At 37.9% G+C, this 27797-nt stretch overlaps 4 protein-coding genes across 5 annotated transcripts; 1 reads left to right on the forward strand and 3 right to left on the reverse strand.

Annotated features, from left to right (window-relative positions):
* Nucleotides 1–9584: 9584 nt before the first annotated feature.
* On the forward strand, nt 9585–11154 carry LOC143619510 (putative inactive poly [ADP-ribose] polymerase SRO5). Its single transcript, XM_077091420.1, has 5 exons — nt 9585–10144; nt 10347–10588; nt 10693–10817; nt 10887–10982; nt 11131–11154. The coding sequence occupies exons 1-5, from the start codon at nt 9585–9587 to the stop codon at nt 11152–11154; spliced, it is 1047 nt and encodes a 348-aa protein (XP_076947535.1).
* A 1652-nt stretch (nt 11155–12806) lies between these two features.
* On the reverse strand, nt 12807–16370 carry LOC143619664 (peroxisomal membrane protein PEX14-like). The gene is made up of 11 exons (XM_077091543.1): nt 16116–16370; nt 15969–16017; nt 15677–15870; nt 14845–15037; nt 14676–14765; nt 14469–14515; nt 14314–14359; nt 14152–14225; nt 14014–14058; nt 13876–13944; nt 12807–13474 (listed from the first exon to the last, which is right to left on the reverse strand). Exons 1-11 carry the CDS (start codon nt 16188–16190, stop codon nt 12956–12958), a joined length of 1401 nt encoding a protein of 466 aa, XP_076947658.1. The 5' UTR covers nt 16191–16370; the 3' UTR covers nt 12807–12955.
* A 1830-nt stretch (nt 16371–18200) lies between these two features.
* Nucleotides 18201–20631, reverse strand: LOC143619585 (uncharacterized). 2 transcript variants are annotated; one of them, XM_077091475.1, is made up of 9 exons: nt 20611–20631; nt 20457–20531; nt 20183–20269; nt 19917–19973; nt 19729–19821; nt 19565–19637; nt 19412–19487; nt 18446–18536; nt 18201–18341 (listed from the first exon to the last, which is right to left on the reverse strand). In XM_077091475.1, exons 2-9 carry the CDS (start codon nt 20496–20498, stop codon nt 18222–18224), a joined length of 639 nt encoding a protein of 212 aa, XP_076947590.1. In that variant the 5' UTR covers nt 20499–20531; nt 20611–20631; the 3' UTR covers nt 18201–18221. The 2 variants fall into 2 exon arrangements, with proteins under 2 accessions (XP_076947590.1, XP_076947591.1); XM_077091476.1 differs by lacking the exon at nt 20611–20631 and having other exon boundaries at nt 20457–20583.
* A 2834-nt stretch (nt 20632–23465) lies between these two features.
* Nucleotides 23466–27002, reverse strand: LOC143619665 (protein KINESIN LIGHT CHAIN-RELATED 3-like). Its single transcript, XM_077091544.1, has 4 exons — nt 26818–27002; nt 25461–26343; nt 23898–24806; nt 23466–23755 (listed from the first exon to the last, which is right to left on the reverse strand). The coding sequence occupies exons 2-4, from the start codon at nt 26327–26329 to the stop codon at nt 23533–23535; spliced, it is 2001 nt and encodes a 666-aa protein (XP_076947659.1). The 5' UTR covers nt 26330–26343; nt 26818–27002; the 3' UTR covers nt 23466–23532.
* Nucleotides 27003–27797: the final 795 nt, after the last annotated feature.

The following is a 27797-nucleotide window of genomic DNA, read 5'->3' on the forward strand; positions in this document are numbered from 1 at the left end:
TAACTTCTTTCTTGTTTATTTCAGAGGGGAACGACTTGCAGTCGCTCCTGAACCCGCGGGAGGCTGACGGTCCCGCATGGATGGGTACTCGCGCTCTAGATGAGAACGAGTTGCCCATCCTAGATCAAACGGCGGATCGGTTCGTGGAGGTCTATCCGCTAGGCCATGAGATCCTTAGCGCCCGTCGGCCAGGTAAGGCGCTCTTCGCCCCTCGACCCCTCAATGCTGAAACCTCTGCTGGAATTCCTCTAATCGTATGTTCTGATGAGGAATCCGCAGATGGTCCTCCGTTGGTGCGGAAGAAGAAGGCTGCCGGCGGGAAGGGGAAGGAGAAGGCCTCCACTGCCGATCCAGCGCCTCGGTCTGATTCGGAGACCGAGAGCGAAGAGGTGGCGGGGAATCCCGGTGGTTATAAGACCACAGCTCCGGAGGTTGCGACTGTCACCTCCGGAGAGCCAAAGAAGACGACGGTGACCGGCGCAAAGAGGCCGGCTCCATCGGGTCCGTCCCCGCCTCTCCGTACCTTTAGGCTCAAGAAAACCCGTAAGTACAGCTTTCCTTTAGCTTTTATCTTCATAGCTTAATCTGTTAACACTTTTCTTCTTTACGCAGGCGTGGATGTTGGCGCATTCCAGGGTGAAGCGCCGAGTAGTACCTCTCCGCCAATGACGGTAGGCTTGGTCAGCCTTCCTGAGGCGTCGACCCAGGCGCCTGCGCCTGCTTCCGCTGGTTCAGTTGCTCACTCCTTTGAGCCGACTGTTCCAGCCGAGATGACGTCACCGCCGGCTGTGAGTGCGATTTTTACAGCATCCTTCACCGAGCCGGCGGTTACTATTGCTGCGGATTCCGCGGCAGCGACCGCGACGGCGACCACGGCGGCTGCTACCATGCCCCCCGCCATCGGCAACGACGGCCGGTCCATCAGGTACGCATGGGGCTTCCCGCCAATCTTTGCTACCTTCCCATCTGCCTGACCTCTTGGATGGATTTCCTTTGGGTTCAGATGATGGGTTCGGCGGCTATCGGCCTGTTATTGACCCTACAGGTGCGTAGGGTTCTTCTGGCCCATTTTATATACATATTTTATCATCTTTTCCTAACTGCTTTGTGTTTTTTGCAGTGTCGGATTCCAATGAAGTGTATGTTCCACGATGGAACATTCGCCGAGGAACAACCCTTCGCACCCCTGTGGAGTGCGTGGAATGGGCTCGTCACGCTGCTCCTAGTGGTGCGTTGGGGGAAGCCATGGCTAGCTACCAGGAGGGTAGGCTAACCAATGAGCTTCGGGTTCTCCTGGCCCGGATGCAGCCGCACGTCGAGCTGCTTTGTCGTGAAAACGACAAGTTAAAAGCAGCTCGCCTCAAGGAAGTAGCTCAGGCGCGGGCTGTCCGGGAGGAGAACCAAAAACTTGCCGCAGTGGCTGCGGAGAAGGAGAAGGCCTTCAAGGCCCTCGAGGTTGAAGTTCAGGCTCGACTCGAGGCCCGTTCCAAGGCTGCCCAAGCTGTTAATGAACAGCTTCGGCTGGCTAAGGAAACTGCGAGGAACGCAACCGAGAGGGCCACCAAGGCTGAAGCTGTTGCTGAGCCTCTGCGCGTGGAGAATGAAGAACTTAATGCCAAATTAGAGGCTCTCCAGCAGGCTCATGATGCCTTGGCGATGGAAGACGCCAAAAAGCTCCAGGAGATCTTGGACCAGAGGGGGGTGCTTGACCATACTGAGCGGAAGCTAAAGGGCGTCGAAGAGGCTGCGGCTAAAGAAGTGTTGCTTGCCAACCTTAACAAGAGTGAAGCCGAACGCGCCCGTAACGAGGCTCAAGCTGCCCTCCAAGAAGCTCTGGTTGCCAAGGAATGGCTTCTTCGAGAAGCGTTGTCTCAGGTAAACTTTCATGTCTTTACGCTCTTCTTTGTAAATAGGGTGTTGACACTTGTATATTTTCTTATGTAGGTTGTGCATCGGGTCTTCTCAGAGACATCTTACGACGATGCTATGAGCGCAGCCCTCAACGCTTCTCACGAGGATGGGGAACGGGTCGGCTTCCTGCTTGGTCTAGGGTTCGTTGAGAAAGGCGTCCCGCCTTCCAACTTCCCTTTGTATAATGTGGATACTGAAGCTATTTACGACCAAGCAGTGAATCAGTATGCTGCCTTCCCGCATCTGGTGGTGGAGAAGGTGAATGAAGTTGCTGCTGCTGATGATGGGCTAGCTATCCTTAAGGCTTTCCTTGAACAGCCACGCTCTACTGACGGCGCTGGTCCAAGTGGAAGTGGCCCTGAAGCCTGATCCTGAAGATCCCTTCCCGCTGCTAGGATAGATTTAGTTTGTATAGATTTACTTTCTTGTAGGCGGGTAGTTACCCGGCCATTGTAACGAATATTTATGAAATGTAAATCTTTGTGCGGCTAAGACCGCTTCTTTCATTGGATTCCTTGCTTTATAAACGTTATGACTTTAGTTTAAATTAGCAATTTTCCAAGTGTTTAGAATAAGTTAACCTTTGAACGTGGTAGATAGGTGTGAAGTTTTGCTTCATCTTCCGTGATTGTGCGGGTAGGACCGTCACTTGCACGTAGTAGGATGGCTAAACTTTACCATCTGACCTGCGTGTAGGTTTTCCTCATCTTTTGAGGATAAGTTAACCTTTGAACGTGGTAGATAATAGGTGTGAAGTTTTGCTTCCTCTTTCGTGATTGTGCGGGTATGACCGTCACTTGCACTTAGTAGGATGGCTAAACTTTACCCATATCTGACCTGCGTGTAGGTTTTCCTCATCTTTTGAGGATAAGTTAACCTTTGAACGTGGTAGATAATAGGTGTGAAGTTTTGCTTCCTCTTTCGTGATTGTGCGGGTATGACCGTCACTTGCACTTAGTAGGATGGCTAAACTTTACCCATATCTGACCTGCGTGTAGGTTTTCCTTATCCTTTTTTTTTTTTTTTTAGGATAACCTTTGAACGTGGTAGATGAAAGGTTGAAGTTTTGCTTCCTTGTTCGTGATTGTGCGGGTAAGACCGTCACTTGCACTTACAATGATGGCTAAACTTTACTTACATCTGCCCTGCGTGTAGGTTTCCCTTATTTTCAACGTTGTGTTTATGCGGGTTTTGCCGCCTTCCACACGTAACGACTTACTTCTTCCCGTTTATGCGGTGAATACCGGCACCAGTGTGGGAAGTTCATATGTATAAAGGTAAACACATTATGAAAGGAGAATCATTTCCATTAGAAGTGGCTCTAGGCCTTTTCTTTACAAGTTTTGGAATTGATCTACATATAACATTTGCGTAATTGAGCTCCATTCCATGTTCTTGGGATGGGAGTGCCATCGAGCCTTTCGAGCCGGTATGCGCCCTTTCCCAGGACTTCTTTGATAATGTATGGCCCTTCCCAGACCGGGGCCAGCTTTCCCGGGCGCTCTTGGTTCGAAGCCTCGTTGTTACGCAGTATGTAGTCTCCTATATTGAAGTTGCAGAGTTTTACCCGCGTGTTGTAGTACTTTTGCATTTGTCGCTTGTAGTTCTCTTCACGCACTGCGGCTAAGTCTCTGCGTTCCTCGGTTAGCATAAGATCCAACCGTCTTTCCGCATCATTGTCTTCTGGCTGAATCAAGACCATTGGTGAGGGTAGACCAATTTCGACCGGGACAATGGCTTCAGTGCCATAAGTGAGGCTGAACGGGGTTTCTCCCGTACTGGCCTTCTTCAGCGTTCTGTTTGCCCAAAGGACGTGCGGAAGCTCGTCCACCCAGCCGGATCTGTGTTCCAATAGTCTTTTCTTGATGCCTTCGACGATGCTCTTATTTACTCTTTCCACCTCACCATTACCTTGCGGGTGTGCCACTGAGGTAAAGGTGTGAGTGATTTGAAGTTCTTTCAGCCACTGTTGTAGCTTCTTGTCAGCAAAGTTGGTGCCGTTATCTCTCACCAAATTCTGTGGAAGTCCAAAACGACAAATAATAAATTCCCAAATAAATTTTTTGATATGTTTCGCGGTTGTTTGGGCTAAAGGTTTTGCTTCTATCCACTTGGTGAAGTAGTCGATGGCTACCACTAGGAACTGAACATTTCCTGCTGCTGTAGGAAATGGGCCTGTCACATCGATGGCCCACTTCTGAAATGGCCATGAAGAAGTGACTGGAACAAGTTCATTCTTCGGGCGGTGCGTGTTGGGTGCGTAAAGCTGGCAAGACCTGCATTTTCTGATGTATGCCAGTGCATCCGTATGCATCCCCGGCCAAAAGTATCCCGCGTTGTTTAGCTTGGCTACAACAGCGCGGGGACCTGCGTGTACTCCACAGATGCCTTCGTGTACTTCCCTTAGGAGGTAGTCAGCATCTTGGTTGTCCACGCATCTTAAGAGTGGGCCAAGAAAGTTACGTCTGTAAAGGATGTCATTGACGAGTTGATAATTCAGTGCCTTACAGCGTAGTTTTCTTGCCTGTGTTTTGGACTCCGGTAGTGTACCTGCCGCAAGGTATTTTATTATTGGTGTCATCCACGTTTCCGTGCTGGTTTGGATGACACAAATTTCCTTATGCAGGACCGATGGTGTCTCGAGGAGTTCAATGCGGATATCCTTTCCTAAGTGGGTAAAGGCTAATGATGCAAGCTTGCTTAACGCATCCGCAGATTTGTTTTCACTTCGCTTGACGTGTATGACTTTGCAGTCATTGAAATCGCGCATAAGGGATTTTGCTTGTGCGAGGTACAGGGCCATTGTGTCGTTCACGGCCGTGTACGTCCCGTTGATTTGATTGGCTACTAACATGGAATCCACGTGGGCTTCCAAGTTTTTCACTCCCATCTTACGCGCAATTCTCAGCCCAGCCAGGAATGCCTCATACTCGGCTTCGTTATTCGTACTTGGAAAATCCAGTCGAATAGCGTAAGTGTATTCTTGGCCCGCTGGGTTGGTTAGCTTTAGCCCTGCGCCTGAACCCTCGTTATTGGCTGCCCCGTCAGTGTAGAGTCGCCAGACATCATTGATGTCTTGTGCTGGAGAGGGTTGAGCCTCTTCCTGGCACTCTTTTTCCCGTGATGCAGGCACTTCTGTAATAAAGTCGGCCAGAACCTGGCCTTTTATGGCTGGTCTTGGCTTATACTTTATCGCGTACTCTCCCAACTCAATTGCCCATTTGGCTAGGCGTCCCGATAACTCGGGTTTGCCTAGAACGTTTGCAAGTTTGAAGTTGGAGAGAATGGTGATTGGGTGACCCTGGAAATATCGTCTTAACCTGCGTGAAGCGTGTATAAGTGCTAAGACTAATTTTTCGAGGGTAGAGTACCGGGTTTCTACGTCTGTTAAGATACGGCTGACATAATAGATTGGCATCTGGATGCCTTTTCGCTCTACTAGCAGGACTGCCCCGGTTGCTCTATCAGTTGCGGAAAGGTATAGGATTAACTTCTCTCCCGCTTCTGGTGCTGTGAGTGTTGGGAGTTCGATCAAGCGTGACCGAATCTCCTGAAAAGCTGCTTCCGCTTCTGGTGTCCAGCGGAAGTGCGTTTTCTTCAAACAGTTTCTCAACGTTGACACGAAGGGAAACGACTTATCCGCGTGGTTTAAATGTGCCTAATATAAATATATAATGATTTGAAAATAAAGTGATGGGCTTTAGTAAAATATTGAGATTAAGTGGCTATTAAAAATGTGATGAGGGCCTCTTAAGAAGGTTGGGGGCTAATACAATTTAAAAAAAAAGAAAAATAAGCATTTTACACTCAATTGGCTCCCTCACCCCAAAGGCCAAAATCTCTGCCTGTATATGCTTATGAGGGGTTTTGCGTTGAGCCAGTAAGTTAAAATTTTATTTTATTTTATTATTATTATTTTTTTCTTAATGGAGTTAAAACTTTTATTAATAAATTGTTTCCGATAATATTTGTTGAAATAAAATGAGATTTTTTCTTTTTCTTTTTCTGAATGTCTAGTGTGAGGTGAAAGTTGCTCCCATTATGGCATTTTAGCTTAAGCTTCGTGTGCATGAAGGCATTCGGTATTTTGTGTAGCATTAAGTAAGTTGGTTAGCAATTCTAGGTGTGGAAATTAAAACAAACGATATTACTAATTGTATCATATCGTATTCTATCTTATTGTATATATGTATACAATATTATCGTATTAACCATTATCATTACAACAAATTTGAGAATGAGTATATATATATTAATGTGATCTTTGTGTATCCTTTCTAACTTTCATATATTATCTTTTACGTAATTTTAGTGGCTGATAGTTTTGAGAGTTCTGATCAAACAAGACATATGTAGAGATCACCCTATTCTTAACAACTAATTTGATGCGTTAATAGTTCAAAATTCTACTTACGCATCCAAAAAAAACTCATCTTTCATTTGATCCTTTTTCTACTTGAAGGATTGCACAAATTTAGGTATATGGTTCAGGTAAAATAAGTTCGGATAATCGGCTCGGTATCACCTAATTCCACACTAGTAAAATATTATATTTAATATCATACCCAAATACCTGCCTGTTTTGGGTTTTATGAATTCCCGTCTAGGCGTCTAGTCAATTTTTTTTTCATCCCTATATGTAGCAAGGAAATATGATAATTTTATTTATTATTTCTTTAAGAAGTAATATACAATTTATCTTAAATAGCAATTTTTAACATAGCTCTTGTTTATCATTGACTACATTTGTATGTTTCCCCTTTAGAAAATATGTTTTTAACTGAAGTCCCAACCGATAATCTAACTGAATAACTCACAATTAATTTGGATTAAATAACTCTAAATTTATAATAACGAGAAAAATATAACTTTCAACCTAATTATAAACTCATAACTATAACTCGGTTTATATAGACTAACATAGACTCTTAACTCATTGGACTACAACTAGGACTCCTAAATCAGTTAACCAACATATCCTGTACTCCAAGTAATTCCTTTAACTTGTATACCACGCCTATTACGGCCCGGTTCGCTAAATAGCCCAACATTCACTTTACATGTTTAATTAATGATAATGAGTTTTGATGTACAAACATATAATGATGAATCCGTTATATTTTTTTCAAAGTTGTCATAATATGTTTTAATATGAAAGTATATATCGACGTGTCTAACTCCTTACTATATTGTATTTAGCTATACATGTTTAGAAGTGAATTTGATACGCATGTTTGCAAGTTTTATTCACGGGCATTGCGTTGATACTTCCACATATTATGGGTAACGTAGGAAACACCCGAGGAATCTTTAGAATTACCACTACTTAAGTTTCAATTCATCTCTAACCAAATGTGAAAAATCCGTTCTCTTATACTCTTATTTTAGTTCTTGACCGTAGTTGGCTTCTTTGCAAATGGTTTTAGTTTTAGCCTTTGGAATTGAACTTTAGGTGGAATGGCCAATCAACTAGAAGACTAAAGAATCACATGGTGACATGGAGCATTTCTTTAATCTATGAATAAAGTCATAAACTATGAGGGAACTCACCATGTAAAAAATAATAATAAGTTTTTTTAATCAAATATAATAGTTAATTAATTATATAGCTTTTCTTAATAGTAATTATTTTTAAGATTAAAAAAATTATTGTTAGTAATCAATTTTATATTATTTTGGTAAAATTATTGTTAAACTATATATAAGTTAACTGAATAATTATATAAAAAGATAATATTTATTAAATGGTTATCTGAAAGGAATTAACTATTAAACATTTAAAATTTTAATGTAATTATATTGTTTATTACCTAAATTTTCATAAATATACGATCATTTTAGAGGTTAAGTTAATTCTTTTCCAACAATTTTTAATTTTATTTAAGTAGAATAATAAAATGATTAGAAAGAATAGTAAAAGCAATTCAATATATACAAAGTCGATTTTATGTAGAAAAACATTAGCTAAACCGACCCATGTAGCTTAGAAAATAAGCTAGGTTGATAGGGAGCTCTAAACCATCAAAAGTTATGCCGCAATTTAGCCCAAAAATATTTGAATGTTATTTGAGATGACCTAATTAATAAAATACTAGGGTTATGACTTTTGAGTGCCTAAAATATACAATTTCTAAGAGCTGAGGCTAGAATTTTATGCAATAGTTTTCATGGAGGAAATGGACTAACAATTTCTTTCAATTTTATTCTTTTTCTATACTAGGGTTTGATTTCGAATTATTCTATTCGTAAGTTCCATGTGCTAGCTAGCTATTCACGTATTCTACTTTATTCTCACTTCACGTATTCAAGGCCCCAATTCAAAATCTATTAACTGAAACTAAAAAACAAAACACATCTAACTAAGATTCGTTTTAGCCATGATCACGGTGTTTCACAATAGTTAGATTCGCTTTAGCCATGATCACGGTGCTTCACAAATATAGTATTAGAGCACCACAACGTTGGATACTTGGATGTCCACAAACTGTCACATTGACGGCACATCATATTTCATGCTTTCTCAAAAATTATCACTTTCTCCACATTACCAAATTTATTAAAACTCTATATATAATGTGTGTGTGTGAGAGAGCAAATTCAGTATTGGTACCGATATCAAACCGGTACCGGCACCAAAGTTTTGAGGATCGGGATAGGTACGGTACCGGTATTTCCCGAACTTTTACCTTCAATACTAGTACTGTACCGGTACCGGTAACGAACCGAATATTTCGGTACTGGTACCGGTATGGTATTGAACTCATCTCTACCGCACAACATTTGACGTCCATAGACCGTTACATTGGCGCCACATCATATTCCATATTTTCTCAAAAACCGTCACTTTCTTCCACATCACCAAACTTATTATAATTATATATATAATGAGAGAGAGAGAGAGAGAGAGAGAGAGGTTGGCCCTCACATTTTTGTCCTTCCTTACGTTTGTAGTGCCGAACCCTCCTCGTCAGACGAACTTCCACAACACATGATACATCCAGTTCTTTTTCTCCTTATCATGTTGTCTGCCACATAAGACGGACGTTGTCGATGCTCTTATAGGCTTATATAATCGTGTTATGTATCCCATTTAAAAACAAAAATATATATATATATATATATATATATTTGATCTAAAACTAATTATATATATATATATATATATATATATATATATTTGATCTAAAACTAATTACATAAAAATATTAATTCATATATAATACACAAACATCTCATGCCGTTTTCAATAAAGAGGTATATGAGACAGTTCACAGTTTCCCCAAAATAGAATATCACACGAAACCAACCTCTCAAGACACCCCTAAAATACCAACAAACAAATTAATTCCACTTGCCCAAGAAACCCCCAAGGGCACTTTCGTAATTTCACTGCATGGCACTCATTCCGTGGAGAGCAGGCTTCCTTTATTGTAACGAACCTATAAATACCGGCGGCCATCGCCACCAGTTTCCACCGTACTCCGCAGCCTGCCCATTTTTCTAACAGAATCCGTTGGCGCCATTTTTACATATTATTAATCTTCATTTTTCTACAACTTTATTAATAACTACTCACATCACATATACAGTTACGTACTCACTCACATATTTGAATTAGTTCTGCAATTTAGGTTTTGTTAATCATACTTGATTTGAAAATTCAACTTTAAACAATGATACCGGCGGTTACTGAAGATATTACGTCAAGTTACGGAAGTGATAACGGCGTTTACGTTCCAGTTATCGAAGGCTCTGTTTCTGACGATAACTCAGAAGATAACGGTAACGGTGACGGTGAAGGTGATTCTTCGATTTCGGATTGCGAGAGTGTGACGTCAGGAAGCCGGATTGTGGAAGTGGAACAAACGTCGTCGTTTGGGTTAATCGGAATGGTGAAAGTGGACGTAAGTGATAAGTTGCATGAGATTATCGGGAAGAAGTTTGTGGCTAGGTTAGGTTACTACGGGATTGATGCTGAGATTGAATGTATTCATCGGAACTTGTTTGATTTTAGTGAGATTGCTCAGGCGAGGTTTAGTAGCTTTCGGATGTTTGCGAATTCGGTGGAGAAGAAGAACGGTGGTGATGCCAATGTTAAGTTTGCTTGGTTTGGTGGTTCCAAGGGAGAGATTGTTAATATTGTTGTTCATGGATTTGGATGTCATAATATTCGGAATGCGGGTTCTTTCGGTCATGGAATTGTTCTTTCTGCTGATCATTCTCCTCTTGAAAGGTCTGTTTATAATTAGGGGTGTTCGTCAAATCGAATTCGAATTGAATTGAATTTCGAATGTTTCGGATTTGAATCAAATTCTGAGCACCACTAATCTTAATCCATGTATTTCGTTCTATTATGATCATAAGAATATGTTAATATGAATATATTAGTTAGGGTTTATTGAACATTATTATTATTAGGTTTCCTTTATTGACAGTGTGGATGCTGCAATTGTTGATGAAGATGGGATTAAACACATATTGCTTTGCCGTGTGTCAATGGGAAAATCGGAGGTTGTGAATCGTGGTTCTACGCAGTGTTACCCGAGTTCTGATGAATTTCAATCAGGTGTGGATGATTTGGTGTCTCCCAAGAAGATTATCATCTGGAGTAGTCAGATGAACACTCACATATTACCCGAATTTGTCGTAAGTTTCAAGACGCTAACCAGCATTGACAGTAAGTTGTTTCAAGAATTTCATTATTCTAGCATTGAATTTATTGTTTTCAGTTAATGGTTGGTTCTAATTGTTTGATTATGGATTTAACTTAATGTGATTTAGGGCCGGTTCGTGTTGAGAAGCCTGTTTCCCCTTGGATTCCAATTCCGAATCTGCTTGCAGTGCTTTCGAAGATCTTGGCCCCCAAAGCAATGGAGGAGATTGCACAGTTTCGTCGCAGTTACCTTGTAGGTGTTGTTAAACAGCAGTTTTACTCAAAGTTGGATTCGGTTTCTTATTATTAATGGTTTTGACAGGAACGTAAGATTTGTAGACGCGATATGATAAAAGGAATCAGAGAAGTGACTGGGGATAGGCTGTTGTTGGCGGTTCTAAAAGATTTCACGAAACAGGTAGCCGATTTATAGCTAGATTTCGTTGTTCAATCCGTGAAACTGTTATCAAGAAATTTGAAATATGAGTCTAAAAGAGAGCTGAAATCTGGGTGCACATGTTAACATTTGGAAGATGTTTTGATTTTCTTTGTGTTTGATTTTGCAGAGGCGATCTAATCGAGTTGATTGAAAATTGGTGGTTGCATATAGTAAGCAGTATGGGCAGAAGTTGGAGTAATATTGTTGCAGGGAAGAAGTTTAGATTGTTTTAGGTTATAGTTACATAGACACTTGAGTAAGAAATACTACAGTTCAAGAATTACAAAAGATTGGGAAGTGTATATGACAATTGACAGTTATTTTCGGAAATTATTGTTACAATGCAGCCGATCTTCAGAATGGTTATTGTTATTTTATTGAGAACTATATGATATCCGATTTATAGAGAGGTTATCTTGATTCGATCAATTTCAAGCTCATGTAATCTTTAGCAACGAAAGTAAACGTATGACTCACAAATAGACACCAAGCGAAGTTGGAAAACCGAAATTCATACAAAATATTTTAGAAGATAACGCTCTTAAAATTATTTTGAAATTTAGGATAGACAGTGGACTCATCAACATAGTAGTGACTTCTAAAAGGCGCTTCATCTTCAAGTAATATGTTTTCGCCATCCAATAATCTTCAAGTAATATGTTTTCGCCATCCAATAATCTTCAAGTAATATGTTTTCGCCTTCTATTGGATGCATACGTAAAGTTGAATTCATTATGAGGATTGACTCTGTAGAAAAACAAAATTAACTTAACAAATATTTATAAAGTGAGTTACTTCATATATCTCATGTATAACTAAATTTTGAAGTTGTAAGATACCACTATTAAATTAAATTTAAAACGTGCATAAATTATTTGGGGCATAACTACTAACATTTGCACATTTATACCCATAGTTAACTCTGATTTTGAATTAAGAGATTATTAAATCTCAATCAAATTTCTGAGATGACTCAAGTAAACCAACTTAAATCTTTCAAGGTACAAAAACTAGTGTGCAAGTTTTATGGTTAAGATACCAAATGACACACAAGCCCCACATATCCTCACCTCAACTTGGATCCAAGTTGTCCTCCCACATGGGATGTTCAGTTAGCCCAAAAGATTTTATTTAATTACAATAAAATTACATATATAATTACAAACCAGTAAATTCTTTTTAAGTCATAACTTTAAACGCGTTACCAACTATTTGCAGCCTTGCCATAAATTGTATTTTTGAAAGCTGCCAGATATCACAACACAGCGTTATTCTCTATTTCTCGTTTAACTTTCACTGAGCTATCATTTAACTTTTCACGTGATGATTTGATCTAACACTTGCTTTCTTATTTTCCTATGATAGCCTTCACATGATGCTTATTTTGAAACAACATACCTCCAAACAAAATAAGAGCCTTTTCACATTCCACTAAAGCATCGCGCAAATTATTTGAAAACTGCATAGCCTCTGTTCTTTATGAACGCCAATACCAACAGGGATTAAACCCATATTTGCCAATGCCCAAAGAAAATAAGAAGCTAGGTGGCAGGCTGTGGTATTTAACTAATGCTGACCCCATTTGTGATTTAAATAAAAACTCGGCTCCCGTATGATTAGATACCCCAACAAACAAAAAAAAAACAACCAAAAATATACTCAAAAACCACATGTGTAGACTTTTAGTCTTTGATTATATTTACAATGCTCTACACATGAAGATCCACCATTATTCATAACCTATTTGCGCCCAAAAAAAGCAAATTGTCAATTAGTTTTTTTCTTTCAAACCAAGATAAAACATGTCAAAAAACAAACGATGACATTATTTCAGAAGGCTGTCTATGTGCATCCAAGAGTATACAATACATAATAAACACCTTTTTTAATATTTAATTAATAATACTATTATTAATATTAATTTTAACCTTCAAAGCAGGATCTGCAGGTGCTCAAACCTCATAATAAGAACCCTCTTCTCTTTGTATCTCATTTGTGTTTGTCACAACTGAACTCCCTGCACCACCAACATCCGCCACCACACCACCACCGCCAGCATCTGCCGCCACACCGCCAGATTCAGATATCTTTGTAATCCTCTGTAATTCATCCGTCACCTCAGCCGAACGAGCCAGGAACTGTTCATCAGTCAACTGCTCCTTCTCAAATGGTGATTTTTTGGGTTGCCTGATGGCGGCCGCTGCTTCCGCCATTGCTACAGGAGGTGGTTGAGGTGGGACCCATGAAGAAGACCGTTGGACAGGTCGCTCATTGGTTGCACCAGGATAGCCTGTCTTGTTCTCCTCAGCATCCATTTCAGTAATTCTAGCATTCTTTGGTTGCCACCACGGCGCTGCACCTTCCCCGTTGTAGACAGATGCAGGCCCATTATCTTGACCATAATAGTTAAGCCCGTTGCTGTTTTCAGGAGGGTAGGTTGAGCCACCCTGTGACTGTCCCGCCTCCCAAGGCTAGTCATTAAAACCAAAAGTATTGGTAAAAAGCTGAAAATATTAAAAATGGCTAGATATGTGCATGGGTCAGTTTTGGGTAACCGAATTAATTTGAGTATAAAACTTTGAAATTAAAATTTTTTGTTAGTTAATTAAAGGATAAAATTATTTACTAAGTTCTTATAATTTACTTAAAATTGAAAACTGATAATGAAAATTCATATATACGGTTTGGTTTTTCAGTTTAATTACACACAAAACCGAAACCGAACTGGAAGTTTGGCTTTCACGAAAACATAAAACCAAACCGTTGGTTTTTGTTTGTGTTCAGTTTTTTCGGTTTCATGAACACCCTTAGAAATATGTGCGCAAAATTCTTCATAAAATATAGCACACTATGAGAAATGTAGAATTTGAACCTTAGGTTTCGGTGCTAGGCGAGGATTTGATACAGGTTGGTCAGGGTTTGGTGGCAGATCATTAATTTCCTGCAGTATACAATCACAAATAAGTCTCCACGAAAAAAAAAAAGAAAAAGAAAAGAGAATTTCAATTACCCGAATGTTGGGAGGCCTCTCGCCTCTTTGAACCATAGACATTATCTGCAAGTAAAAGCAAAAGTTTGTCAAAACTTTAGTCGGTATGAAATTAAACAAAAGTTATCTAATTAGACAACTAAAATACAAAAAGGTGACCTCCATATAAGATTTTGGGTGAGGTGGATTAGCAGAGGTTTCTACAGATGCAGGTGGTGGTGATACAGATCTCGCTGTTCATAAAATAGTAATCATTATGCCATTTAACAACTAAAATATAATTAAGAAAAAATTCATGATTTGTATAACAGTAATGGTTACTTGAACGTGAGTCGTAGTCTGCCCTGCCATTTGTATAAGAAGATGGCTGCCATATTCAAAACATAATTAAAATTAAAAATTATATAAAACTGACTGATGGCTTTAGTTGGTCTTCAATAATCTAAGATATTTCCACATCTAACTGACTAACTCACCCTTGAAGGTGTGACTTGAATTTCTCGCCCCTGAATACTGTTTTGACCTGAAACAAACCATGATGATAGATTTTATGTTGACATGATAATATAGACAGATAACAATGATGTTCACTAGTTGCAAATAAGATATAATATAATATGTAAATTTTATATTTTGTTGCGAAAAACAATTCCCATATGAGCAAAAGTCAACTTCTTCTATACCTTCCAACTTCTTTATTGAATTGCTCATTGATTTCATTTCCTGTACTTGCGCATCAAATCGACTCAAAAGTTCCCCAAAGAATCTCTTATCTGATGCAAGCAAAGATTACTTCAAATACAAACAATAAAGAGGGGAAATAAAAAAATGAAATTGAGAAAACAAAGATACCTTCAGATTTTGACACCAACAACTCCTGGCTTGCACGTGCCACATCGGATGCTGCTGCTGCAGCAGCTTTAGCTGCAGCAGCAGCCTCTTCAGCCGCTGTTGGTTTTTGGTCAGTTTTATTTGCAGTATCTTCTTCTGCATCTTCATTTACCACTTTACGGATCCAAGATTTCAATCTAGGAACAACAGCATTCTGAAACAAAAATTTGTCAGATGACAACAAGATTCGATAAAAGCCTCAACAGAACAAGAATGAATATTAATATTTTAATGAAGCAATTGTTTATCATTATTACTAGGCCTGTAAACGAACAGGAGGTTCGGTAAACTGATCGTGAACTATCTCATCTGTTCATTTTTGTTCGTGAACACCAGATTACGTTCATGCGTTTACGTTCATTTATGTTTGTTAGTTTACGTTTCTTTTGAGTTCATTCATTTATGCTCGATTATATATTTATTTAATTTTTTTTGGCCCATTACAGTTTAGTTTATTTTTATGATTTTAAAATATCCCCCATCACAATTTAGTCTAACTAGATGCTGAAGTTGATTTTTTAATCGATGTTCAGTCAGTTATATGCGTTCATATACGTTCAGTTTTTTTCGTTTGTCTAGGTCTGTTTACGTTCGTGAACCATTCTTTTATGCATTAACAAGCGAGCATAAACACACACAAAATACATTCATTTTGTTAACGAACGAACAGGAACAACAAAACAGCGTTCATTTAATTGGTCGTGTTCGACCGTTTGTTCGGTTAAAGTTAAACAAACGAACATAAACATGCCCGTTTGTGTTCATTCGGTCTGTTTACAAGCCTATTGCAAACCTTAAAAACTACAGCTGTTCCAGCCCCTGAAATAGCAAGAACTCCTACAGCAAGAAACGCATGTGACCAATGGAACCGCGGTCCAGTCAAGGCCCCCAATTTAGAACCAGGAGCTGCTGGTGCAGGTTGCAGAGATTGAACCGATTGAACCGGTGCTTGCTCTTGAATATTTGATGTAGTCTGTGGCTGACTGCCTATCATCACATACACAAATATAATATTCAGGTTTACAACAATGAATATTATAGTGTTAATAAAATTGTATAGCTTTCCATAAACAAACAATTTTCACCTTGATTTGCAACAGCTGGTTGAGTAGTTGAAACACTAGGTGATTCATCCTGCAATTGACATGATACACAAAAACAATATTATTAACAGTCTTGTAATTCCATATTAGGTACCATGTGACGCATAATTATATTTAAAAAACGCGTACTGGAACACGACGAAACGCTTCATCTATTTCCTCCTTTGTGAGGCCCTTTCTCTCAAGAAAAGATCTTCTATACATAACAGGGGATCCTTTAACTTTTGGATGTGAAAGAAACTTCACAGCATTCTGCACTTGGTCCTCCCTTATCGGTTCTGTGTTGACAAATATTGATGCGTCTTTTGCAGCCCCTTTGTTAGCCTCTTGCTGTTCATTAGTCACTGGTTTTACGGCCTCTGGAACAGCGGTTATGAGTAATTCAATTTACAGATATGAACAACACACATATTGTTGGGTTATGAAGAGTTTGGGGCAGTTTTGGACTCATGGAAGTCGATAGGTAGAAGCACAAAGGAGGCCACTTTTTTAACAAAGTTATTTTAGGCCTAAATTTTATTTTTCTTGCAACCCAAGTAATTAGCCCTAGACTAGTTTCTTACAAAATTACCCTACATATGTATTTATAATCTTTAAACTTGAGCTGATAAAGAGAAACCTAGTTGCAACCGTGGACATAGGTTTCACACTGAAACAGAACCATGTTATATTGTTGTGTTCGATCTTATTTTCTGTTTTCTGTGTGTTAATCGTATGTGTATGGTGTTTGCTTATATTCTCCAGATCATGGTTTAAAAACCACTAGCCATCGACTAATCGCTAGTAGGTACCCCCCCCCCCCCCCCGGACTAGTTGCCGATTAATCACTATCTGGTCAAAATCGGTGAATATTGAAAATTTTATATATATATGTATATTTGAAAAAATTACATATAAATTGCAATCCGACTAATCGCTAGTACCTACCCCAGCAGCACCCGACTAGCGCCTAGCGAGTTCTACAACTATGCTCCAGATACATCTTATTACATTATACGAATTCATATTAACCGAAATAGACAAAATGAAATCAATTGAAAGTTGATTTGACTCAATATGATCTATCCTACCCTGTAGAAAACATCGTAGTATAATCTAAATTAAAGTCAAGTTGAAGTGAATAATAAACTTAATTAAGCTTGTATATGGATGAATTCTAACTCGAGTATACAGAGATAGTTGAAGTTAATATGAATAGAATTAGACCTGGATTTTGCGGGTTTCCATCGGTAGGGTTTGGAGGAGTTGACATCTTCACACTGCACGATTAAAACTTTATAATAATTATAAACCGATACACAAATAGCAAATAGCTTCTTCTCTCGGCACGGATAATATTAATAAGTGAGTTACCGGAAAGTATGACGTCACCGAATGGATCAGCAGCTACAGCGGCGATAGGGTGTGTGCTACTGCTCATCCGCAGCCAAACTTTGCGTTATTTTTGTTTCCACTAAAACTTCAACTAATTAATTGATTATTATGGCAAATCTTATGTTTCGTTATGGTCCTTGGATTTTTTATTGGTTCGTAGATTAGTCCTTACATTTTATGGGTTGTGCTTTTGTGGGACACAATGAGAAAGACCAGCAACTAGCTTTTGATGATGGAATGAGTTTCATTATGAGAATTCGATGGATCAGGTGTTTATGATGATAGGATGAGTTTAATTTTAACGAGACGGTGAGAAAAGAGGTGGCAAATGAGTTTATGATGACGGGATGAGTTTTGTTATAAGAGTTTATTGTGAGATCAGTAATTTGTTAACAAAAAATGATTTAACTTGTATGTGTCAAATAGATGTTGACATTTATGGTAATATGTTGTATAGTAACGTCAGATTAAATTATTACATATATGGTGCTATCATTGATATTTTGTTACATGTAAGACAACGATTGTTGTATTTATATAATGTTAGTTGACGTTTTCTTCTAAAAATCTAATTGCACAAGCACGCTTAATCAAGTGTCAAAACATAAAGAAGGTGTTTATATACGATTAGTCGGTTTTATTTTCCAACAAAGAAAAGATACACATTAAAGTAAATCTATAACCTTTTATGTTTTATACTTTCCTTTTACTTTTTAATCGAATAACCTTAAATAAAACTATTGAAATATTTGTTAAAATATGAATAGGATGGTTTAAAATTTGGTTAGTTTTTAATTCATATAATCAAAATGACACAATGAACATAAATAAGCCGAAAGAAGTAAGGGTAACATGACTTGATCACTGAATGCTCTTAAGCAATTTCTCTAAATAAATCTTCTGTTGCACCAAGCTGAGAGATTCTGATTTCTGTAAAGCATTTCCAACCAGGATCACTGTTGACGCTTGTGATGCATTCACCTGTGTACCAATTTCAGCACAGCCAAAACAATATTCAGAAACAGCTGAACTTGTTCAACAAACATTAATGCAACAATATGAACTCGCTGTAGCAAGAATCATACCCAAAATCGACCATTTATGCCAACAGCTATCTCAAAGGAGAGTTTCTTTCCGAGCCCTTCAAGAACAGGATGTGGCGGAGAACTCAGTAGCCTGAAAAGATCGCTTTTATGCATCAAGTAAGTTTCATGAAATAATAACCAACTTCAATATTGTTTGAATATAATAACTCAATGCTTTTACTACAAATAAAAACCATTTATATAAAGTTTCATTTAAAAAACTTAGGTCACTTCGAAAATAAAAATAGATAGGCTAGTAAATGAACCGAACAAGCACAAAATGAGCATGTTCATCTTTGTTTGTTTAACTTTAACCACACAAGCAATTAAACATGAACAATTAAATGAATTTTCTTGTTTGTGTTTGTTCGTTAAGAAAACGAACATGTTCATATTCGTTTACGTTCGTTTGTTAATAGTATAAACAAACAGTTCACGAACCTAAGCGAATGAACCTTACCGAGCTAAACCTTATAAAAGTAGATGCAAACAACGTGTTGAGCCTAAAAAGTTATTAAAGCTGACTAAGTTGTAATGAGCCTAAAAAAATTAATGAATATACTAATGAATGTAAACGAACGAACTTAAAACAAATGTAATCTAACAGACATAAATGAGCATAAACGAATAGACATAAACAAATATAAATGAACAAACTTGTCATGTTCATTCGTTTACTTAATAAACAAACTTCCCACCGAATGGGTCACTCAACGTTCAGTTTGTTTACAGTCCTAAATTTAGGTCACTTCTTTCTTCACATTTAGGCCACTTATAAAAACAAAAGTTATACAAGCTTCTCACAATTGAACAATGTTAAAACTTGCAGTGGTTCTTTCTGGTAAATATAATAAGTGTGTTGACTTTAGGGGAACACTGAAGAAACTCAGTTACTACTATATGAAACATTCCCTATGAACGAAAATTTGTTAACTAATGATCACAGAAGATAAAATAAATTCTTACGCTCTTGCGAGGCCAGTGGATGATTCAAACATATGACCTTCTTTAAGTAAACCATATTCTGCTGCTTTGCCATTATCTATAAAAAAAAATATGATGAAATATTTAACTCTAAACTAATACCAAAATTGAGACGCTAGTAAAAACGTTACTAACCATCCATGCATGAAAGCTCGGGGTTCATCCCAGTGTTGGCACTGACCACACGAACATACAACAAAGTGCCCACCTATAAGTCAACACCTAGGTCAAATGAGAAGTTCTGCTAGATCTATTTAACAGAAATAATAAATAAAAAGGCAGTATTATTATTATCATACCTCAAACTTGGGTATGTTCCTTCTAGTTCCTCCTTCAAATGCTAAAACAGGTAGAAATGCTAGTGCGGGTCCTTTAATATCCACAAGAAAATTCTGAAACACAAACAAATAACAAAAAAGAAAAATAGAAATTAGACGAAAACTTAAGCCCAAAAATCATTCAACATAAGAATTAAAATAAACCTTACTTCTGGTTTAGTATCCACCACCACTCCAAGAACATTATCCCCAGCACTGGGCACATACTACAAAATACAAATAAACTCAAGACAAATTATGATAGGATAACATTACTTTGAAAAACATATTTGCAAAACACAAAGACTAATATTCCAATTAACATATTCATATCCAATATTAACATGAAAAGCACATAAAGCTTAATACATTAGATAATATAAATGAAATCCCAAATGTGACAACATATGAATGATATAGCAATAAGCTTACTTACTCTCTTTTGGGAGGTCTCAACCCAGTATTTGTTTGGCTTCGTAAATCTCAACTTCCCAGCCTTCATTACACAAATGGAATCACCATCCTAACAAATCAAATATCCAATTTAACAAATTATCATTCAAAACTAAAACTAGGGCTGACGTCAACACTCAAATCAGCAGGGATCAATTAAAGTAATGGAGGCAAAATTGAGCATGAATATAGTGACTAACAAGTGTGTGAAACAATAAACCCTAAGAAATGGAAATTGAAATTGAAATTGGATGAACCTGACGTAGGCCGCCTCCGAGCTTGAGAGTTTGATTAGCCATGCTTGTGAGGTCCAGTATCACATCTCCTGGAACCTGAATCGCAAATAATAAATGGAAAACGGTACACATGCGCACGAAAAGAAGAAGAAGAAGAAGAAATAAAGAAACTTACGACTAATTGATCGACGAAATTTGAGGGTTTGGCTTCCATTGCTGCCGCTGATGGTGGAGAAGAAGAAAAGGGTTTAGGCTATAAGGTTTATTAAGCTTCGTGGGTAGGGGTGCAAAACAACCAGAGATGCTCGTGAGATGCTGGTCAAAGTGTGAAGAAAACTCCATTAATTCGACCTTGTGTCTAAAACTAAGCTCGTTTAATAAATGAGTCCGAACTTCACTTATTGAGCTTTAACCGCCTCATGACCATGTTTAAACATAATTTTTATAATATATATTTATTAATTATTAATTAATCTATTTAGTGTTATAAAAAATAATTAAATAACAAATATTATCTTATATATAAAATTATAATTGAAAAAATATATAAATAATAATTAATAAATAGTAAGCGAGCCAAGCTTGAACTTGAAAAAATACTCACGAGCCAAACTCAAGCTTTGGGAATAGAGATCGAAACGAGCTGAGCTCGAGCTCTATGTAAATTAAATGAGCCTAGTCGAGCTCGGGCTTGGCTTAGCTCGTTTTTCACCCCTATTGGTGGGTTTAGGCAGTTTTTTCTTTGTCTATTTACGCATGATGCTCGTCGTTGACTCGAAAAATATTTGTTCGATTTTGGTTAAGTTTGTAAACGAGCCAAACATTGAGCAAAGGTACATTCGGTTCGGTTCGATTCGGTTGGCTCAAATTAATTAATTACTAATTAACCACATATATATAAATATATATGCACACGCAAATAGATATAAATATACAATTTTTTAAAACTCTTCTAATTTTTTCCTTGTTTCGTCAATTTCATAGTTTTATTTGTTTCCATCAAGTTTTCAAGCTGCTAGAAGATTTGTTTACATGATTATTATATATCACTTCAAATTTCTTTCTTATAGAAATTTACAATCTATTACGCGATTGCCTAAATACTACTAATTTGTTTGCAGACATATTATTTACAACTTCAAACTTGTTTCTTATTGAAAATTTTAAAGTGAAAAGGAAATAAGTAACACTCTGAAATTCACTCGATGTTTGATCAAAAAAATGCTCTGTTTGATTTTGGCTTAGTTAGATTTTCGATCGATATGTAAACAAGCTAAGCAACGAGCAAGCGCTCGCTCGCTCAGTTCGGCTCAACTCATGACAACCAAAGCATGACTTACGCTCACTCACTACCTAAAGCCCAATATAATAAGAACTTCACTTAGGGGAAATGCGCCAACTGTTAAGACATGATGAGACTATACTCAAGAACTGTGGCTCAGGCCGAGTCACAGCCTTGGGATCAAACGTACAAGGAATGCATAATTGACAGCTTCACCTTCAACAGAAGTGACAAAGGAATGAAATGTGACCCTAAGGCACATGTGAAGCCCAATCACGGCCTAGAGGCTCGGCCACGGTTGGGGAGCAAGTCCAATACTGGCATTTGAAGCCAAAGATAATTACACATCTTCAATATTTAGAAAATATTCAAGGTGATAAAAAGGAATGACCCAAGCATCTGATTGGCTGATAAACAGTATGATAAGAGCACAAACCAACGAAAGGCAAGCAACCAAGGTATGCATCGTAACATTTTAAATGTAAGTAACACGTTAGAGGTATCAGAGACAAAACTTAACTATAGTGATAAAGGGCATTTGTGATGCCTGAACCCAATAATATCAAAATGAAATGTAACATTATACATAACTGCATAAGTATAACTAGTCCCAAAATGATAATCACAAGTTCCCCAAAATAAAACTTTAGCGGTCAACTTAAATGAAACAATCTTTCTATCTTTAGGATAGAGAAAACGTTTGTCACAATTCATGACCCATCTTACCATTATCAGACCCTGCTAGGCTATTAATGGTTTGTTATGATTGAAATTTTAATGGACACATTTTTTCATTGGTAAATTTAAGAAAGATTTTAAAACACGCTAAAGGGCCACTTCAGTTGATGCCGTCTCCCTGGACATAAATCCCCGTCCTTCATACGATATATACATGCTACTCTCCCCGAGGCATTGTACCCGATCGCTAGTCATAACACACCGTCATTTTTAAAACCAACAAAATCACCAAGCATACATTCAAAAACAAGAATGATATCATCAACACCAAGTGACCAAACATCCTTCTCAGTGCATTGATAGTCAGCATCATAAAGCCTGGATATGAAATTATGAACACAAGACTTACCTACCTACTATTCTCCATTTTACATCATTTTCAAACCACATAAAAAGACCCACAATAAAAAAATAATAAATATAAATGGGCCAAAAACATCTGCAAAGAGTAAAAGACAGGTGCAATAACTAGTTTGTAATCAGAAGATCTGCATACACATGGTAGACAAGACAACTATCATCAACTTGTACCTTACAACCACCACCACCCATCAATGATTGTCTAGTACCATTTCTATTCTTCTAAAATATCTATATTATTTTCAATAAACCAAAAAATAAAAAATAATTAAATAAAACTGTATTTTTTACATATCAAGAACAGTTTCATTATAAATTTTAAACACGGTTTAAGAGGTCGTGAGTTCAAATCTCTAGATAACAAAAATTAAAAGAAATTTGCCGTTGAGAAGTGTACCGGATGATGATACCCCTAAATGGGGTCCCCACAAACACTTAAAAGACACATCCGAGTGAGGTGAGGTAAACTATTAAGGTGTCTGAAAAGCATTCTATAATTGTACTAGACATCAACACTTTCTTCAAAGGGGCATATAATAATGTACAAATTCAACTTCACAAATAAAAAACTTACATAACTTACAAGTACAACACAATTTCATGAACCCAATAATGACAAACAAAAATCAAAACTATTTGATCATTTTTTTTCTTCAAATATATATATAATTATCTGTTTATCAACTTGTATAGTACAGCCAACTTGATCACCATACCTTAATCAGTAACAGTAAGAGCAGCACCATTGTTTATTGTTGGCCCGTGGCTCGAGTCAAGAAGGTGTTCCAGTGACCTGTTCTTTCTGGTTCGAACCTTTCCCGCTTCTTTTAACAACTCGGCTAACCGCCTCTTCTCGTCATCCACATCAGGGTGCGCGGTCCCGAGCTTTTCCTCCCTAATCACAACAATCCGTTCCAAGAGCGCAATTGCATCATCCAATCTAGTTTAAAAAAACAGCATTAAAACACATACAACAAAATGGTGTTTTACCTTTTAACTATCTAAAATAGTATCTGGGGGTACGTGTAGCATATACGGGTTTGTTTAGAGTTTAGACAACCCCTTTACAAACAATTATATACCTGCCAACAGCATCGTAAGTGCCAGCAAGATTGCTATAAACCGCAAGGGTATCAGGGTGATACGACCCGCATTCATGTTCCAATACGCTTCTCGCCTCTTCAAAAAGGTCAAGAGCTTCATTAATCGCGTACCGCTGAACACACGTGAGTCCCATCTGGTTCAACGCGATACCAAAAAACATGTTTTTCTTCTCGCCACTAGCACGAAGCTTTAATATCGCGCTTTTAAACGAGTTATAAGATTCTGAGTATTTCCCCAACACGTAATACATAACTCCCATTTGAGCTTCAATACCGGCAACCGTGCTTTGCTGACCTGGCACGTCGTTGTATATCTTTAACGCCTTGTGTAGCAGCTTTAACGCATACTCAAGCTCGTTCATCGACTCGTAAATAGCCGAAATATCCGTAAACCCACACGCGATTTCCTCTTGTGGGATCCCATGATAAGGTTTTTCGTATATTCGAAGCGCGTTTTCACAGTACAATTTCGAGTCCCGTATTTTGCCAATTTTGTTATGTAAATCAGCCAAACGCACGTAAACGGAAGCAACCGCAGGATGATTCTCGCCTTTTGATGATTTTAGAGCCGAGAGCGCCTTTTGATACGCGTGAATTGCCTCATCAAATCTAGATAAAGATAAATACACGTCACCGATGCTTACATCAACCGAACAAACCTCGGCTTCATGCCCGTTAGCCACCAAGGCCATACTGGCTAGCACCAGATGCTCGAGTGCAGCCTCGTGGTCACCTTTTGTTTCACATATTAGACCCATTAGTTTTCGGTCTGCTGCTTCTTCTAAAGAAGCGGGTAACCCATTTTGTTTATGGATTTCAAGAGCCGCTTGACAAAGTTTTTCCGCTTCATCAAATTGCAGAGCTTGAACATGAGCTTCAGCAAGATACCTGCCAGTTAGAAACGTCTCAATTTGGGTAAACACAAATTAGAAAACGGGTCAATTTGGGTCTACTCAACCTAGACAAGGGGTCAAAATGGGTCACTTTATGAAACTAGTTAATTTTAGATATAGCAAGTGAACCCGAGTGCATTTAGGTCAGGGCCCGCTTGACCTGAACCAAATTGATGCTTTTTTAAAACGGTCCATTTTAACCTAAACACATTTTGCTTACAAACAGTCTTGACTCGAACCAAATTGATGTCTTTTAAATTGGCTCGTTTTGACTGGAACTCATTTTGCCTACAAACCGTTTTAACCCGAACCAAATTGATCTTTTTTTAAGACGCCCCGTTTTGACCATAACCCATTTTGCTTACAAATCGTTTTGGCCCGAACCAATTTGATGCTTTTTTAAGACGGCCCATTCCAAACCAAATTGATGCTTTTTTTAAGACAGCCCGTTTTGACCCGAACCAAATTGATGCTATTTAAAATGGCATGTTTTGACCCAAACTAATTTTCCTTACAAACAATTTTGACCCAAACCAATACCATGCTTTTTTAGAACGGCCAGCTTTCCAGAACTCATTTTGATTATAAACAGTTTGACCTGAACCTGTTTTGACCTGTCACCCAAACCCAGCCGGTTTGCGAGACTTACCTACAAGTTTCACCGACTCTCGGGTCAGTTTCGCCCAAAATCTTTTTTTGTAAATCCAAACCCGATTTGTAGCACTGTAATGAGTTTTCAAGCTGACCCAACATAGAATAAGTATCACCCAATTGCATATAGCCTGCAAATTTAGCAAGTGCGTGGTCTTGAATTTGACTTTGACTTTCTTCTGTTACCAGAACATTAACCGAATTCTCGAGGGTCCGAATGGCATCACTGTACTGACCTAAGCTACAATATATGGCTGCTGTAACATGCATACACATAATAGCATCCAAACCTGGGCTCCCGTTAGTTGACTTTTCAAACGACTTTGCTGCCCGGAGAGCGAAATCGAGTGCCTTATGTGGGTTATCACCCGAAGATAACAAATCCCGAGCTTGTTTAAGCAAATGTGGACCGACAGCCGACTTTTTAGTGGGTTTTTGATGGGATTTGGTCTTAGAAACTGATGCAGAGTTGACTTCTGGTTCAATTTCAGAATCTTTCTTTGACTTCTTTGATGAATGAGATTTAGAGCTTTCTTCTTGTTCATCTTGTTGGATAATTTCAACTTCTTTAATTTCAGCTCCCACCAAATGTCTCAATTCTGAATCAATTCTCGATTCCTCACCATCCGACCCGAAGCTGAGCCGAGATGGTGATTGATCGGAACTCTGCATCTCGCACACATTATCGTAAAGCTGATCGATAGACGGCTCGACCACGACACTCACATTATTATTATTCCCAGTAGCCACATTATCAGGAGACCTGCTCAAATCCAAATTATTATCTGTTTTCGGTAAATTTCCATTCTCGGGCATTTCGTCTGGCACCCTTTGTTCATGAATCTCATCCAAAACTAACCCAGGCATCTTTCACCAATAAACTACACACAAAATACCCAAATAGTAAATTGATTTAACACCCTAGGCAAATACCCCCAAAGGGTAGATAAATTATAGATATAGTAAAAAAAATCAAAATGAACAATAATAGCATTAAATTTGATACTTTGTAATAATGGATAACAGATCATAAAGATAAGGACCAGATGTTTTTATAATCTAAGTACACATAAAAGCTTGAAAGGAGGCACTAGGCCCGGTAAAGTTTGAGCTTTTCAAAAGTAAATTGCAGGTAAGATGCTTCAAACTCATACTGCTGAATAGGATGCAGGATACAGATCTTATGTAATGTTATACACTAAAACCAATCAAGAAACAACAAACCCAGATGAAATAAAGTGAAAAAGCATATAAAGATTGTAACTTTATAAGCAGTTGACCTGCTTTAGCAGGTTATTTGCAAGAAAATCATTAAAAAGCATCAAAATTTATCAAAATCTGGGGGTAAATCATACCTTAGTGAGAACCCATGAAGAAAACTTTGACAAAATTGAAGCTTTTGTGATAAAGATTAAAGTGGAGGTAATGAGAGTGACAAAATGGGTATTATGGGGAAATACAAGGGACAAAAATGGTAACTTGGAAAGTCATTGTTGAAGAAACACAATGAAACCCAGAAGGGTTCATGCCTTTCTGGCAACTGCAGGCTTGGTTTCCTATTTGTTTGTTTGTTTGTTTGTTTGTTTGTTTGCACTTGCTAGATATAGAGGAAATGGGGGGTAGTGAAAAGACGGATTTGCCCTTGGTGGAGTGGGCTCATGTTGGTTTTTGGTTCTACTCTGTGTTGGGTAAAATGTTAGAAGAGAATTAGACACAGGGTCACAGTCAATTGTAAGGTAAGATTACTTTGGAATGGTGCAAGCCACTAGGTGGAGAGGCCTTGTTCAAGGCCAGAAATGGAATCCTAAGCAATCTTATATACTTTAAGAAGAGAATGGAGAGACAAATTAGATATCGGTGGTTGGTTTATTCTTTAATCCATATGCTTTTTTTATAATAGTTTTTTTTTTGTTTTTTTTTTTATAGGAGTTATAGAATAATAAAGCAATAAATTTGATTGTTTATTATTAAGGAAAGCTAAAAGGAAGATTCGATTATTGTTATGATTGTTTAATATTATAACATTATTAGTTTCAAATTAAACACTTATGTTATATGCAACAGGGGTTTAGGTTTCCTTTTAGAGAGAATGTAAGCAATTTATAATGGTAAAAAGGTGTCTTAGAATCGAAGAATGGTCTCTTATAGTTGTTAAATGCCATGGTCAACTTTCCGGTCCGGCATAGGTTTTTAAAGGTGTGTAAAATGAACATAGTTAGACAACACTTTTGTGTGTGCACTACACTTATCATTTTTATGGTTTTTCAAGATCATTAAGTAACATAATTTCAAGTCTTTGTTTTCCGGTTCAACCTTTGGTCTCTAGATTTAGAAT

The sequence above is a fragment of the Bidens hawaiensis genome, unplaced genomic scaffold (genome assembly GCF_021521415.1).
Source record: "Bidens hawaiensis isolate Kalapana, Puna unplaced genomic scaffold, B.hawaiensis_p1.1 tig00002477_1, whole genome shotgun sequence".
NCBI classification, from domain to species: Eukaryota; Viridiplantae; Streptophyta; class Magnoliopsida; order Asterales; family Asteraceae; genus Bidens; species Bidens hawaiensis.